Source organism: Mastomys coucha, unplaced genomic scaffold (genome assembly GCF_008632895.1).
Source record: "Mastomys coucha isolate ucsf_1 unplaced genomic scaffold, UCSF_Mcou_1 pScaffold13, whole genome shotgun sequence".
In the NCBI taxonomy this organism is placed as follows: domain Eukaryota; kingdom Metazoa; phylum Chordata; class Mammalia; order Rodentia; family Muridae; genus Mastomys; species Mastomys coucha.
In genome coordinates, this window is record NW_022196895.1 from 10,486,468 (window position 1) to 10,503,263 (window position 16,796).

Genomic DNA, 16,796 nt, shown 5'->3' on the forward strand with positions numbered 1-16,796 from the left:
TTTTTTTTTGTAGCCAGAAAACTTGAAGGTCAAGGCTATTGCAACTTGTAACCTGAGGCAGAATCTGGTACTGCCGCCACCAAGCAACAGTGAAGAAATAGAGACAGGTAAATATGGACAGATACCATTTGGAAGGAAGCCTTCAGTTTTTCCTACCCCTTTCTCAAAAAAAAAAAAAAAAAAAAAAAAAAAAAAAAAAAAAAAAAAAAAAAAAAAGAGGCAATTTTGGACGTGCACACAAACTATTTTTTTTTTCAGGATTCTGAACAGGAGGCAATTTGCACGGAATATTCCCTGAATCCCTTCCATGCTGTGATTATCTTCTGAGGGCTTAAGAAGACCTTTTAATACTATCCTGTCATAGCAAAGAATATATTATTTTAAGGCATAAAAAGTCACTAATAATTTTCATCCTTAAATATGGAACACAAAGACATAAATTGACCAATACTTCGACTGCTGTGCATATGTCGCAGGTTACAGTTAACGATTTTTTTTATCAGAAACAATTGTCCAAAAAAAAAAAAAAATCTTATCATTGAAAAAAAGCTAAGGCTATTGAAAAGCTATTAATTAATTTTTTCTAACATGATCCTGAATTTTAGTAAAATAAGTTGCAAGTTCTGTATAGTCAGCTTTCCTGAGCAGGGGTGACAGTTGGAGTCACCCTAGAATGCACTTTCTTTTAGCTCCACTCCTTGCTGTGCAATACAAGATGGTGCCCCCACCCCGGAAACAAATTCCACGCCTAAAAATGTTGAATTTGCCTTCCCATCTTACAAAATTTTTATTAGCTGAATGTAGGGTTTAACCGGATTTCAAAATATTATATCCTACTTATTTATGAGTTTATAAGACATCAAGGAGTAAGTATAAAATAAATAAACAAAACCCTCATGGTATAAAAATACAAATGAGTAACAAAAATAGTACACAATAATAGCGACTGTCATTTTATTAGTAGCAAAAGATGTGCTTGATAAAGTTTAATTGGCTGGTAAAACTCTTAGTGTTATTACTAAGTGATTATCAAATTAAAAAACCCAAACCAGCCAGTAAGCCCTAAGGAATGGGTAGGTAACGGGACACCATTGAATAAGTGGAAAAGCTGTCTGTCGCATTAGTTCCAGCCTATGTAATACGTGCATGATCCTATAATCACTAGCCTGAAGTAACTTCAGAGATCTTCTCCCTATCTATGTCTACAAAGATCTGTGGAAAAACTGGTGGGAAATAAACAACTGATTCCTGAATTCTTTACATGATCTTTATGATCATTATTATTTCCAGGCTGCTGAAACCATACTTATAAAACTATTTTATGGCAATTTAAATTATTTATGTTTCCCCATCACAAAACTCACCACTTCAGATTTTGATACAAAGATGCTTAAGCAACACACAGCAGTGCCATTATCATAATAACTTCTGAAATTAAAACCTGTCTAAAACTCTATGGAAAGCTAACATCCAGTTCATTAACCATTCCTGTTAGTTTTCAATAATGCAAAAATGATTAGAAGTTTAATTTGCTAATCACCTGTGCTTTGACTGGCATAACGCAGATAATCCTCTGCAGAAGTCTAAACTAGCCCTTGCAGAAAATAAAACATGCTAATGCCTTACCAGGTCTAATAAGAGGAATAAAAAAAAAATCAATCATGCCTAGGTAAAGCATTGATGGTGGAACAATTAATTCATCCTTAATGCTGTTTAATTACATAGGCACTGATGTACACATGCGAGATAAACGGCTGAGTAGTAAGGGGCGGAGTCTCACTCACCAATCATGTGATTTGCCACATGAACCTGGATGTCCCACTCGTTGTAGAAAACCATCTGACACTTGATACACTGGTAGGTCTTCTTCTGAGAAAACAAGGAGGAACACGGTTACTTAGACACACGTGCTCCCACCCAACACAAAGCAGAGGCAAACCCCTGACCACAGAATGCTCTTCCCAAGGCATTGGTTTTGTCTATGTGGCTAATTAACATTCTGTGGATTTCTCTGACAAAGCACCGTGAGCTTCTTATCAAGAAACTGAGAGTTGACAGCCAACAGTACACGTTATTACATTTACAAGGAACAAAGGCACCACGTTATGAAATAATGATAACAAAATAATCTAAATGCTCCTAAGCTCAAAAGTAGACCCTAGTATTAAAAACACTTATAAACGCACGGCTCAGCTTCAAAAACCAATGCCTTTAAGTATCAGACATGGTTAAATTCTCACTAAAATCGTGGTAGTTTTGCTCCCAGAAACCTGGAAGTAAAATGACTAGTAAGTTAAGGTTCATAGCATTTGGGACAGTGGGGCTGGAGAGGTGGCTCAGCAGTTAAGAGCACTGGCTGCCCTGGCAGTGGACAGAGGTTCAGTTCCCCAAACCTAAGTGGATGCTCACAATTCCCTGTAATTCTCTCTCCAGCCGAGTGGCCACCTTGTCACTTCCACAGGCATATAGCATCCAGTGCAGACACCCAGGCAGGCAAAACACTCATACTCGTATAAAAGCCAAATCATTCTTTTAAGAAGGTAGATATTTTTGCGCAAAGTCAGAAGTGTAGGCAACACGTTTGAGATTCCAATTCCTTTCATTTGAATATGTACTTTCTCTTCTTGGGAAATTGCTCCAGATTAAATACCACAGTCCAGTGAAATAGATGGAGCAGAGTATTCATGATAGGGTTTAGGGCATACACACATGGACTCAGTCACGCTTGATGTCACCGTGACATACAAAGAGGAAGAGAATCTCAAATCTCAGATGTAGCATGCAGTGTGACTTCCTGTCTTCAAGACTGATTCTCTCGGTGCATGTAGGGTTGACTCAGTGATTAAAGAACTGAGGTGTTCTACAGAACGCACCATCACATTCATCCCTCGGCAATACACGGCTATCTACAATCAAAAAACGTTTTGAAAAATGAAATCTACTACGATGAAATAAACAATTAAGGAATAGTGCACCTATAAAATGTGGGAAAATTCTGTCTGTAAAAGTATCCATGGGATGTTTTGCTGTAATGATTCCCACAGATTATTATTTTACTTGGAATCCTATCACATGTTCTGCTACAGGTATTAATATGAAATAGGAGTCATAAGTTAATATCAATCATAAATTATAACGAATTGTGAAAAGCTCAAGTTGTTTAGGACATAAAAAAATAAAGTTAAGTATGAAAATAAGTGTAATTTCACTTGAGATTACAAAGGATAAGTACCACAAATGTAAATATTTCTTAATTGTTATAATCTATGTAGTATTTTCTTCTACAACAAGGGACATTATAGCTAGCAAACCATAAAGCTCAGGCATGTCTCCAATGCACAGATCTAAGTAACCCAGTAGTGGGTGTACATTAGGAGCCAGTGGACTGAATGTGCGGAATCTAAATCTAACCAGGGCTTTCCAACACCCTGACAATCAAGGAGGACGATTTACTGCACGGAGCTGTTCATGAGACCCTTTGACAGTGACGCATAGAGCAACATGTGCTGTGTAAATAACATTCATCCCTTTTGTAACTATATTTCCCTTTAGAACTAGTTAGAAAATATTTCTTACTCCCTGATGACCTCCATTATATATTGTTTATTAGCATACTTCAAGCATCATTCCTGATATGTGACCTTGCTGAAAAACAAAGAAACATAAACTTAATGGCTAAGTCTTTTCTCTTGTTAGCGCAGTAAAACACAGAACATGTCCAAAACTGTCCCCAAAAATTATGACTGATAAGGAGGCTGCTCGAATATACTAAGGGCTTTTTTTCCTTCTCGTCCACTAATAAAGAACAGAACCACTTGAAAAGCCAAGGTAGTAAACTGGCAGCATTTATGCCTATCTTCAAAATGAACTGACACATTTAAAGACCCTTGTAAGTTTTCTCTCATTGAAAGAAAACACTCGTGTCACTATTGATAATTCACAGAGCTAATTCTCTACACCCTCACGGTGTCTAAAATGCTTTCTCCCATCTTATATCGACATAGCTATGTTCTTATCTACATGTGCCCAAATCTGCAGCCAGCTAGAAATTCAAAGGAAGGTACGGTAACATCTAAATACTGCAGCTCCACCCAACTTAGCAACCCCCGTCCCCCCCCAATTTCCTCAAAACAAAGCCATGCCATGCAAATGGTATACGTGACATTCATTTTCACTTTCCAGCTTTTAGAACAGGACATTGAAATGGTCTATAAGGTAGTCATTCCAACAGAGTCTTATCTAACTATGTGAGGGCAGTGCGCGGCTGCACACTGAGCACATAAAGCTAACCTGTAAACCTAATCCTGGGAGAGCTCTACATAACTGAGACTACCAAGGATTGATTCACCCTAATTCTAGGCCCAGATCTTCCCTTTTCCCATGTTCAACCACTGGTCCCAAACCTAGGCTGTGGCTGTGAAGAGCAGGATGAATCCCCGGTCTGATAGACAGTTTCATTAGTCTGAGAACAGGGACACCTCGCAACAGACTGTCCAATGGCTTTCCAACATGGTTATCTTTCTTCAGTCATAGGAATCAACAGAACCCCAAGTGAAGCCAGATGCCTGAGGGGTGACCCCGTGCAGCTGAGTGCAGGGGGCCTGTCATCTCCCTCAGGACAATTGCTTCCATTCATATCAAAGACAACAACAAAAAAAGTCAAGTGAGATAATTTCTCTTAAAAGCAGGTGAAGTAGAAACAGAACTTCCATTGTTTGGGCCCCAGATTGGTCTTGATCAACGCTTAGGTTGTCAATTTACTTGAAATGCTAATTTAGTCCCATTTTTAAAAGAGACTTTTTTTTTCATTAGCCTTTTTAAATGAGCTACTTGGGAGCAGGATTGTCATTTCCTGATTGTTCTCCTTTGTTTTCTGATACTGATAGATGTAATTATCAAGGATACAACTTTTTCCTAGCACCTCATTATTTTTGATTGATTTTGAGAACAATTTAAACGTGCCTCTTTGACATTTTTTGTTTTCAGCTATACTCTGTTCAGGTACTCAGAGACTTTCAGAAAAGAGCATCTCATATGTTTTTTTTTAAAAAAGGCTAAAGATCTCTAATAACATATAGTATTAAAAATTCCTTTTCTGATTACCTCTACCTCTCTCTGTTTGATCTCTGTTCCATTAGCTTTTAGACTACATTTTTGTCTTACTAAATTAAATAAAAATTATGAATTTTTAAAACTTATGTTTTGGAGTTGTAGATTGCTTTGTCTTAAAATAATATAATAAGTGCATTTAAAAAAAAAAAAAGCTCAGTGAGTCCATAGTAACCCTCAAAGACAGAAAACCAATCTTAGTCACCACTAGGACGGTAACTATTAAATAAGTCTCTGAGTATGCTGTCCCTGTCTACCTATGCGTCCCTTCCTTTACTTTCTGACAGCTTTGCAACCGACTCTCACGGATACCTCAGGCTGGCTGCAACCCTGCAATTCTCTTCCTCAGCCTTGAGTGCTAAGGTTACAGGGGTGTGTGTGTGTGTGTGTCGGTGGACGCACTTGGCGACGTAAATTTCTTTTTCTGACAACTGGCAGTCAAAGGGTTGGAAACACTAGGCTTTTCCGGGAGGGAATTTAGTTCATGCCTACTTAATGATAGGAGGGAGGATTAGGCAAAGGAAAGAAGGAGAAATGCTACAATGTAGAAAGCCACCATTTTGCACTGATTGGGAAAACCATCAGTAGCTGATGAAGACTTTGAAGCGAAAGGTTATTCTACAACACTCAAAGAAACTTATCCAAAATACTAAGTGGAATCTACTAAAACCTTTAGAGGTAACAGCTAGGGTTTCAGTGTATACAGAGACAGAAGAATAAACAAGGCCCTGAAGGGACCTTTTAGAGAACTGGACTATTGTCTTTAAAATATCCAGGTGACAGGAGAGGAGAGGAGACTATTCCCAGGTGGCTCAAAGAGGTTCCTCTACTAAAGGTACTTACAGGGTCTGACTTTGGGATAAAGGGGCCAGGAGTGTTTGAGCAACTGGGAAATGTGATCACCATTTGGTACTGGATGTTATTGGGGGCTAATGGGCATCTTCCTTGGATGTGATGATGGTATATAGCAAAGGCCAATGTCCTTTGTGTCATGAGAATCACGTCAAGTGTACAGAGGTAAAGTGGTATGCTACTCACAAGTGAACCCTTACGATGCCAGAGGAAACAATACACAAATAAGGCAGCTATAGGCAAAGCAGAAAGAGCTACATGACAATAGCTATTGCTATTGTTAAGGATATGAGTGAGTGCCAGAGTGCATATTCCTGGGCTTAAATTTGCTTAAAATGTGTCAGTTTTCTTGATGGAAATCACCTTTTTAAACTATTAAACCTACTATTTCACTGTTGGTAGTCTCTTTTCTGGCAAAGTCTCTTTCTCATGGTTGTTTTCTCTGTCTGTCTCTGACTGTATTTGTCTCTCTGTCTCTTTCTCTCCCCCTTCCTCCTCCTTTTCTTCCTCCCCCTACTCCCCCCTCCCCCCGCCCCACTTCTTTTAAATCAGAGTCAGGCTTATTCACAGATTCTGAAGTCTTGATTTGAAGCCCACTTGGAGTGAATGCCTTTTGCTCATTGCCTCTCTGAAGTCAGGCCAGGCTGCTGGACTTGAACCTCACAGAGGGGCATTTCCTGTGTACCTGCCCGGCTTCAGGGATAGAAGAGACAACACGGGTTCAGTGTTAAGTCCAAAACCTGCCCCTCTTCCTGCTTCTTTAATTGCCTAGGGAGAAACTCCAGTAGGAAGCAGTAACCAACAACGTTTTACTTTCCAGTTTTTCTCGAAGCAAGAGAAGGGAATCAATGCCATTCCTGCTTATTTGTCATTTCTTGTTCATTTATTTATTTGTACACATACGCTTGCCTGGCTTACAAGGAAAGGCCTGACCTCAGAGCCACCAATGCTAAGCAAGCACTCTATCACTGAACTACAGGGCAGATGCCCCAGGAGTTCAAAGCTAGGGGCTGGAGAGATTGCTCAGTGGTTACCAGCACTGCTGCTCTTCCAGAGCACCCAGTCGGTTTTAGTTCTCAGCACCCACAGGGTGACTAAAAACATTGTAATGCCAGTCCTTTGGGGTCGGATGCTCTCTTCTCGTCCCAGAGAACACCAGGATATACATAGTACATAGGCATACATGCTGCCGTAACACCTATACACATAAAATAAATAAAATAAAATGAAGAGTTTAAAACTAGCCTTTATTATACAGCAATGGCATTAAAAAAAGAAAAAACCTTAAAAACAGATAAGTAGCAGGTCTGGCTTTCTCTTATAAGGACAAAATCTTAATATTTCCTTGCCAGAACCCTACAGACTTGCACACCCTGCATACCCATAGACCCTTGCCTTCATCCCCAGTGTCTTACTTGGCTTCTGCACTTGAAGAATGAAGGACACGCCTACACAGGTTCCTGTGTTTCTCCTTCATCACCACTCCCCCGTGTCTGGACTACTTCTAGCTGTCTTAACAGCTCACGGCTCCCTCTACTCCATCTATCTCAAGCATATGGAAGGGGCAGTCAGAAGCGCTGTTAGAATCCCAACAATACAAATGTTATACAACAAATGCTAAAATTCACTCAGCCCAATTATATCCAGCAACCTTAGATGGAAAAGAACTCTAGAATGTTCTTTCTACAATCAGTCGCTACACTGTGGCTTCATCGTTCAGCTGAGTTACAAGTCATTTAATGACCATGAGTTTTAGTTTACTTCCCTGAAAATTAAAAATAATAAAGCTTACATCTTAGAGTTAGATGTGAAACGAGAATTATACAAATATGCCTAGAACATGGCTGGAGTGAGCAAGCCAGGGCTCAGTAGTAACTGCCTTTGTTGCTCTTTAATTGACAGGTTATTTTGGGATGTAATGGAAGGATACTAACCTACACAAAGAGGCTTACCAAGGAGTTCCAGAGGAGGACTTCAGGATCATATTAATATTTCTTTCAATTAAAATACACAAATTTAGATTTTATGACCATTTAAGAGTTCTAAAATCTATTTGCAAAAGCTCAATAAGTAATGGTATAAAGGACTCCACAGTTAGTGACAGGAAGAGGTTTAAAGAACAATCTGCATAAAGATTCAAACTGGGCCCAAGAAGATGGCTCTTTGGTAAAGGGCTGTCTATGCAAGCATAAGGACTGGAGGTTTGATTGGCAGCACCCACAGGCATGGCAGCTCTAGATGTCTGAAGGTGAAACACAGGTTCCCTGGAACAAGCTAGCTGGTGTCGCTGCATGGCTGAGTTCTAGCTTCAGATGAGCGAGTGACCCCTGCCTCCCTTAACATACAAGTGGGAAAGCAACAGAGGAAGACAGTGCCAGCCTCCAAATTTCAAATACACATGAACTCATATAATACACACCTCCACACTTGCATTTCCACACACATGTGAAAATACATACACACGCTTATGCAAACTACCCACACAAAACCACGCCAAACAAGCTAAGAGAAACAACAAAATCAAACAAAGCAGTTGTTAATGTCTACAGCAATATATATGATCATTCTAAAATCAAATATATTGCAAATTATATATGGTAACACCTTCACTTGGCAGGACTTTGTTGGCAAGCGTAGATTTTGTATATGAGGGTAAGCCATGAGCTAACAGCTTTGTACACATTTAGACATCTTACTAATTTAGCCTAGTCATTTTCAACATAATAGTGAATGGATATAAAGATAAGTCATTCAATGCAGAGGGGAAAGTGGCTGAAATGCAACAAAATCTACTGATAAAGCCATAACCCAAGGAAAAATGGGAGCTTTAGTGTTTTATGGTGCAATTGTGTGGCCGAGCTACCCCTGTGCACAGTGCCTGGCACATGGTAGGCCTTAAACAGAAGAGGAAATGAAATCATCCTGAATTTAAGGAGTTAGAACACACTTTGGAAAAGGAGAGACACAAACATTAAAGTCCTACTTGGATTTTGCCTAAGTAACACGGCAATATAATTCAGGACCAAGTTATCTTTGTTGATACACAGTTAATGGAAGCTAAAATAAATCTGGTAGGAACAGTTTTATATGCCTGGGAGGAGTCAGGAAAAAAATTTAAAACCAAAAACCAAACCACACCAACCAACCAAACAAGCCCTGGAGGTGATCCATGATCTACAATGGAATAATTCTCCAGAGTCTAAATCTATTACAAAGTTTCCATCACCTGTAAGACACGTTGCTTGTTACCCACTGTCCTGTGCGGCATTTGATAGACTGAGGAGAGCCAATCAGAAAAGAAACAGGGTCAAAGATGGTTTGCAGCCAACTGGCTAGACAGAAAACATGTCTGGAAGAGAGAACTTTAGCTAGTTAATAACAATCTGGATGCAGATCATTGGTTTAAGCAACAGAATTGTGTCTTTTTAAGGTATCAGGGAATAAATAATTGTTTGGCAATATTTATTTTTGCCAATAAAATCTATATTCCACAAAGATAAAAATGTAAGCTACCACTATTTTCAAAAACCAAAGGGGGGAAAAATCAAATGAATTTTTCACTTCTTATTGGAATTTTTAAATATTAAAGTAGTTCTAAGATACTTTAATTCCAAAGACATACTTGATAGTCAAAATTCAGGAAATGATTGGGTCTTTAGAAAAATTTGATAAATGTTCACACACACACACACACACACACACACATGCACACATTTTGTTATATAATCTCTGTCATAAAAGAAAGCTGAGGAACTTAATAGGTTTATTAGCACTTTGAGAACTTGGATAACTATCATCATTATCAGAAAGATAACACAAAACCTTATTTCTTGTTAGATCTTGATTCTTTTTTATTCTTATGATAATTCTCACATGCTTTATCTGGACTATTTCACAATGTTAATCCATGCCCGAATGGGGATATTTACCCTTTAAGGGAGCACAGGTGGCTTTCATCCATTCGTTTCATATCTATTGCAATACAAAGCTGATTATTTAGACATGATAAGCTAATATGTACAACTCATATGCTTACTATAAAATAAAGCCCTTATGCACATTCCTTTTAGTTTGGGGTTATTTAATTATTTTTACTTTTTGGTTGGGCTGGCACTTGAACCCGTGACTTTGCCCATGCTGGGCTAATGCATTCCACTGATCCAGCTCTCTGGTCCTTCCAGTTCTCTTTAGGTGAAGGCTCCCCTGCGGCCTGATCATTTTCCTTTGTTTCTTTTCTTGGGCTATCTTTCCAGCTAGTCTTCGGGCAGCTTCATGCCCCACCCACAGGACATGCTCTCCTTTAATCTAGTATTTGCAGTTGTGGACAGCACTGTGCAGGTTAGCAGTCTGTTGTTACTTTTATCTCATGGAGATAGCTCACTGTATTGTCCATGCCCACACTCAGGTGTCTTCTCTCTTCCCCTACCCCTCCTTCCCTTTCCCCTGCCACTCTCCTTCTCTCTCTCCCACACACACACACCACAAACACACAGAGTTCCGAGTTTTCCCATCCACCCCTTCCACTCAAACAGCTTTCCCACTTAGCCATGTCAGACGACCCTTCCCATTTCTTTCAAATTGCTTCTAAAACCACCTGAGTCAAAAAGCCAGTTAAAAGTTACATCCACACAGAGCTATGGTGTGACTTCACTATTCCTGTTGCGCATACATTTTTCAGGACAGAGTGGTGTATCTGTCCCCTCCCCTATGCTAAAATGTTTTGTGTTGTTCCAAGGTATTAGACCTATGAGGGAAGGCTGAGTTTAGCCACACCCCTCAACTGAATAGAAATTGTCTAGACTGTTGAAATTCTTCCTCATTCATCTTACTAAAAACACCTTTCAAAATGTCCAAGTATTCTTTACATCTCCATTTCCGTGTGTGTGTGTGTGTGTGTGTGTGTGTGTGTGTGTGTGTGTGTGTGTGTAAGGGAGAGTGGGAGCATGCACGTGTCTGGTGTGAATGCATGCATGGGATGTCAGGAATTGCCTTGTCACATGCGTATCTTAGTCACACAGATTCCACCTCAGTCACTGAGGCTCAAATCCTGAGTTCAGATAAACCCAGAGGTCGGCAGCATGGACAATCTCTCTGGCCAATTTACTCTGGGAAATTCCCTGTCTCTGTATCCTATGTCTGAAATTACAAGCAGGCTACCGTGCCAACTTGGCATTTCTGTAGGTTCAGGGGACCCAAAACTCTGGTCTTCACTCTCACACAGTAGTGATTAACCAATTTTAAGTCACTCTCTCATATCTGATAATATGATAGTATGATAGTCATATTTCACAGATATGATTCTTCCCAGAGAAGCATGTAGTCTCAGAGTGGAAAAAGGAAGTAAGCTCATCCCGTTTCCCATTTCCCATCAGAGACCAGATGTAGTTCATAGATGAAGTGACCTTGAACATGACTCACAGAGTCACCAACCCATTCTAGCACACAGTGGCATGAACAGATCACACCTGCTGACACAGTAGCTGGTTTCCAGAAGAAACACAACCCATTTCATTAACCACCATCAGACTGGTGTCCACAGTTTCTCATGGCTCTTTTGGGTTCAGAGGACAGAGACATCCCTACAAAGTCACCACTCCACGGACACTTCTTGTGACTGACTGCTGCTTTCTTTGAACGTACTCATTTCTCAGTACAAAGTTCAGCATAAAATTTACTCTATAGGTTGAACAAGGCTTATCCAAACTTCTGGGGATGAGAAGTATTTCAAAATACTTGTTTGTTTGTTTATAATTTTTGAAGTACCTAAATGCAGAGAAATTTTGAGGTTACAATTTATGCCTAAACATCCTAAATATAAAATTAAGATAAGCTTTGCATACATATTTTATACACTACCTTAAAGAGTTTCTTGTACTTTTAGGACCCTACATTTTAACTATGACCCAGCCCACGATCTCAGATATGTGTGGAACGTTTCATTTATTGTGTCACATTGGTGGTGAGAATAATCTTAGCACATTTCTGATATCTGATTTTTAGATGCTTGAATTACATGATCAAAGCATCTATTCCCACTCCAGCCATAGATTTCCTGATGCCCAATGAACAGAGCTCACCCATTTCTCTCTTTAGAACACTGCCTGGCAGATCATGAGACACATGGCAGGGATCTGAGGTCCCAAAACATCATCACCATGCAATCTTAGACCCTGCGTCATAAAAGACGATAGGCTATCGCCACCACCTGCTGATTACCCCAGACATGTAAATGTGAGACCTGAAAAACTTCTGTGCAACTCTTCCCGACAATGTATCTCATAAAACTAGAAATTGTCATATGAAAATGACCCAGAATGTGAAAGGGGGGGAAATGACAGGGTCACTTCCTAATTGACCTATTGAGAAAGGCCTTCACAGAACAGAGTATGAGTCAGGGAAATCTAAAAATAAAACAACAACAACAAAAAATGATAACACTATCAATAGAAAATATTACAAAACACTCACCATGGTTCCTTTCTTCTAGGATGTTTTACTGTTATAAGTTCACACAACAACTGGGTCATTATTTGAAAAACAGTTTGGAATGCTATTGTTGGTTACCTTTTTAAGAAAAAAATAGATTGTATTTATTTATTTATGAGGTCTTGTAAAAACACCCCGTATCATGGCAGTTTATTTTGTGGAATTGAACATGGCGTTGCCTAAGCAAGCCCTCAACTGAGTCTGTAAGGGTGTGTATGTATACTCTATGTCAGTATTTGGCTGGGCACATGCCATTGAGTATGGGTCGAAGACACAGGACAGCGTGAGGGAGTCCTTTTCCTCCCTCTCCTACGCTGGTCCTAGGGACCACCTTCTCAGGCTTGGAAGCTACATCTTCACCTGCTGAGCCATCTCACCTGGCCACCAGTGGATATTTTGGTGATATAAAGATACATCAGTTCTCTGAAGGCTACCATCTTTACCAAGAGAAACATTAAAAACATTTCATTTGTTGCTTTTGAATGTATGGCATTTAACATGCATTTAAAACTTGGTATTGATTGAAAAAAGGAATCAACTGGACTTGACTCAGTCTAGACAGAATAGCATGCCTGTTTTGAAATGATTTAAATTGGGAATGACAAAAAAAAAAATCTCAATCCACAACCATCTAAGGCACTAAAGCAATCTGTCCACTGGGGCTAGAGAGATAGTTCAGCAATTAAGAAGACTTGCTACTCTTACACAGGATCAGAGTTCAATTTGTAGCCACTCAGGTCAAGAGGCTCACAAAAGCCCCTAATTGTAGCTCCAAAGGATGCAGTGCCCTCTCCTGTCATCCATGGGTACCTACACTCACATGCACACACCCACACATAGACACAATCGATTGAAAATAAATTTAAATATTATATTAACAGCTGGGCAGTGATGTTGCACACCTTTAATCCCAGAACTTGGGAGGCAGAGGCAGGCAGATTTCTGAATTCAAGGCCAGCCTGGTCTACAGAGTGAGTTCCAGGACAGCCAAGGCTACACAGAAAAACCTTATCTCAAAAACAAAAACAAAAACAAAACAAAACAAAAAACCCAAAAAAACAAATTCATCTTCTACAAACACCATTTTGTTTCCAGTCTGAATAGCTGCAGATATTGAGGTTCGATACCTCCTGACAGATTTTCTGACCTCCGAGTTAGGCATTTATCCCTCCACCTTTCTTCCCATCCTCAGTGTCTCCTTCTCTCTCATCCTTCTCTTGTTTTTAGAGAACAAATAACCTCTAGGTCACTACCTATAACTCAGCTATTTCAGGAAACATGTTTTTATTAGAGCTCCTTTTTGCTTCCTTACGGCCCATGCCAAACTCAATATAAATATAAGAATTCCAAAGTCCTTCCGAGGTAAGATGAGTTATGTTCATAACAGATTCTGTAAGTTATGTTTATCAATATCACTTGAATTTTAAATCATGAAATATGTTTGCTTTAAAGCAACCCTCTCTTAATCATGTATTAGTAACCTAAATATATGTTTAAAGTAAACCAAGGCCATGTATCAAAATTACAAATCCTATAAAAATCAAATATAAAAATGCCACCACTTTTTCCCCTCTACCCCTTTAATGCAAATTCTATACATGATTAGCAGAAAACAAGGCCAATGGATTCCAATCACACAATCAAGTTCTTTAATTGACTTTCAAGTGACTCATTTGTTTTCTAGACTCAGAATGAAAAAAAAAAAGAAAATCTACTTTCAGTGTTTGTTTACTATGCTTATTGCAGACAATATCTACTTGTCTTAAATGTTGTTTCCTAGTATTCCTTAAGTTCCCTGCCTCTGGGGATGTGTTTCACTCCAGTTCCATCACTGGACACTTCTCCTTTCCTGGGCTTGGCTAGTTTGTTCCTTTGCAAGCTCAAGGGTTTACTGCTGTTATATCTTTTGTATTTATTGAGACTACCTCTAACCTCAAAGCAAATAAAATAAGATTTTAATCTTTGCGGTTTCTGGTTTTTTTCTTTGTTCTTTGGTTTTCAGCACTCCTAGATTTAATTTTAACAATTATGTTTTTCTACTTCATCAACTGTGGAAGATACAATTTGATGAAATAAGCCATTATTCTAGCCTTATTGTCACACTAAATTAATTGAAAAAACATTACATGAATAAGTTACATGCACGCATGAATAAACAGGAATGTGTGTGTACACTGATATATAATACATAATGATGTATATTTATACACTGGTGTCATAATACATAATGATGCACCATGTACTGCGTGTGTGCGCATGTGTGAGTGTGTGTCCACGTGCGTGCGTGTGTGTGCATGCTTAGTGTTTCTGTTCACTAACCCCTTCATGTTTAAATGTGTCAGCTGTGCTCCATGATAACCTTAGGAAGCATGTGCGCACATGAAGTGTGGGCATAATGCACATTGTGTTTCAGTAAAGAAACCAAGGCTTGGAAACCTCATAGACATTTTTAATCAACTGGTATTTGAACTTTTTTCCTAATAAAAATCTTCTCTTATTATACTGCACCCTTAAACTCCCGTCAGTGACCACGTTTCTTCAGCAAAACTCGCACAGACTCAGTTGAGGGCTTGCTTAGGCGATGCCATGTTTAATTCCACAAAATAAATTGCTATGATTATGGGGTGTTTTTACAAGACCTCATCTGCCTCTCCATCTCTTTACGATGTGAATTGCATAGGACATTACATACTTATGAGACATCTTATCTTCTATTTATGTGTGGGTCTAAGCTAAGGTATCAATATTTAGTTCTTAAGAAAATGTTTCCATCTTTTTCAAGGTGCCTATTGTTTTAATCACCAAGTTTTACTTGGAAGCATTTTTTTTTTTTTTTTTTTTTTTTTTTTTTTTTGGTTTTTTCAAGACAGGGTTTCTCTGTATACCCCTGGCTGTCCTGAAACTCACTCTGTAGACCAGGCTGGCCTTGAACTCAGAAATCAACCTGCCTCTGCCTCCCAAGTACTGGGATTAAAGGTGTGCACCACCACCACCTGGCTGGAAGCATTTTACGAACTCAAGAAGCACAAGTCAGTGCTCTGAGAGCTGTGGAGGATGTTTAGCTAAAGGCTAACGACCCCTGCCTCCGAGATCCATCCGCAACTACTTTCCCTGTGGTGTCTCTCTGACCCACATGGCTCCACCATGCTTGTCCCTTTATACAAGTGCTCACCTCCTGCCTCAGGACTTGGGATGTGGCAGTTGCCTCAAATCTGTTTGATGTCTAACACAGATATATGAAAAGCGAATCCCTTCCAGGCCCTTTACTCTGTCCAATCAGTGCTGTCTAAGCATAGTACTGCCCACGGTGGCTATTACTCTCGCTAACAAAATCTGCACACTCAGCATAAGGCACCCCTAGGATGGCATTTGTCTGTGTCTACTGCTATATATTAATTACCTTATGAGCTTTTCAGGTGCTACATTGAGAATAAAAATGTATAGCTAATTTATATAAATAACTATAGCATATGATTATAATCACGGAATTACACTGGTCCAAGAACTTTATTTGCATAAAGCTTCTTCTCTTTACAACTTTACATCTCAATGTTCTGTATACAGCAAGAATTAAGTTATTATCTTGCAAGGCAATGAATTGAAACAAATGCATACTCTAGCCAAGTACCCCCCTTCCCCCCCAAGCCAGGAAATCACTCCTGTTCAAGTAGTACATCTAACTGGGATGCAGCTCCATATCTGGGATACAACCTTTACCCTAAGTTTATAAAAATATTTTCTCTAGTTTTTCAAGAGATCCATGCCTTTATCTTTTAAACCTGTATGTATATAAACCACCTGGAACTAATTATTTATATATGAGCAAGAATTTGTTTTTTTTTCTAAATAGTTAACGTATTTAATACTTTATCTACTCCTCACTGATAAAGATAACTGCATGCTAGCCTGAGGTTTCAGATCGGTATCTCATTGGGGGCATCTTATTTGGAGTCTACTAATTACTTAAGACTGGTTATTAATTGACAAAGTCCTCCCCTGACAATGGTTTGCCCCAAGAGTATCTTTGCAATTCTTTGTGGATTGTAGTACTATGTAGCCCAGGCTGTCCCCAAGCTCCCAATCCTCTTCCTATGGCTTCCACGCTGAGTTTGTGACCGTGTGACACAGCGCCCAGAGTGTTCGCAGCTCTTGGTCATTCCTTTTTTTCATAGGTATTCTGGAATTGTTTGTCAAGTTCCAAAACTTAATAACATGAATGCAAAACACATAGACAAACAAACTTTGCTGAGCCGCCCAGTGCAAGAGTCCCTGCAGTAGTTCTAGGCAAGCGGATGTCTCGTGATGCTGAGGTACCAGTCCACGAACAAACTGCACTTCGTCATTTACCC

The 16,796-nt window shown here is 39.3% G+C and overlaps 1 protein-coding gene across 3 annotated transcripts in view; it reads right to left on the reverse strand.

Annotated features, from left to right (window-relative positions):
* Znf521 (zinc finger protein 521) overlaps positions 1-16,796 on the reverse strand; it is a 286,828-nt gene that overhangs the window by 127,383 nt on the left and 142,649 nt on the right. For 2 of the 3 annotated variants that reach the window (XM_031365024.1, XM_031365022.1), the window contains one exon: positions 1,785-1,869. In XM_031365024.1, the coding sequence (XP_031220884.1) occupies positions 1,785-1,869 (85 nt within the window). The remainder of the gene's footprint in view (positions 1-1,784; positions 1,870-16,796) is intronic. The other variant, XM_031365023.1, reaches the window with a different exon arrangement.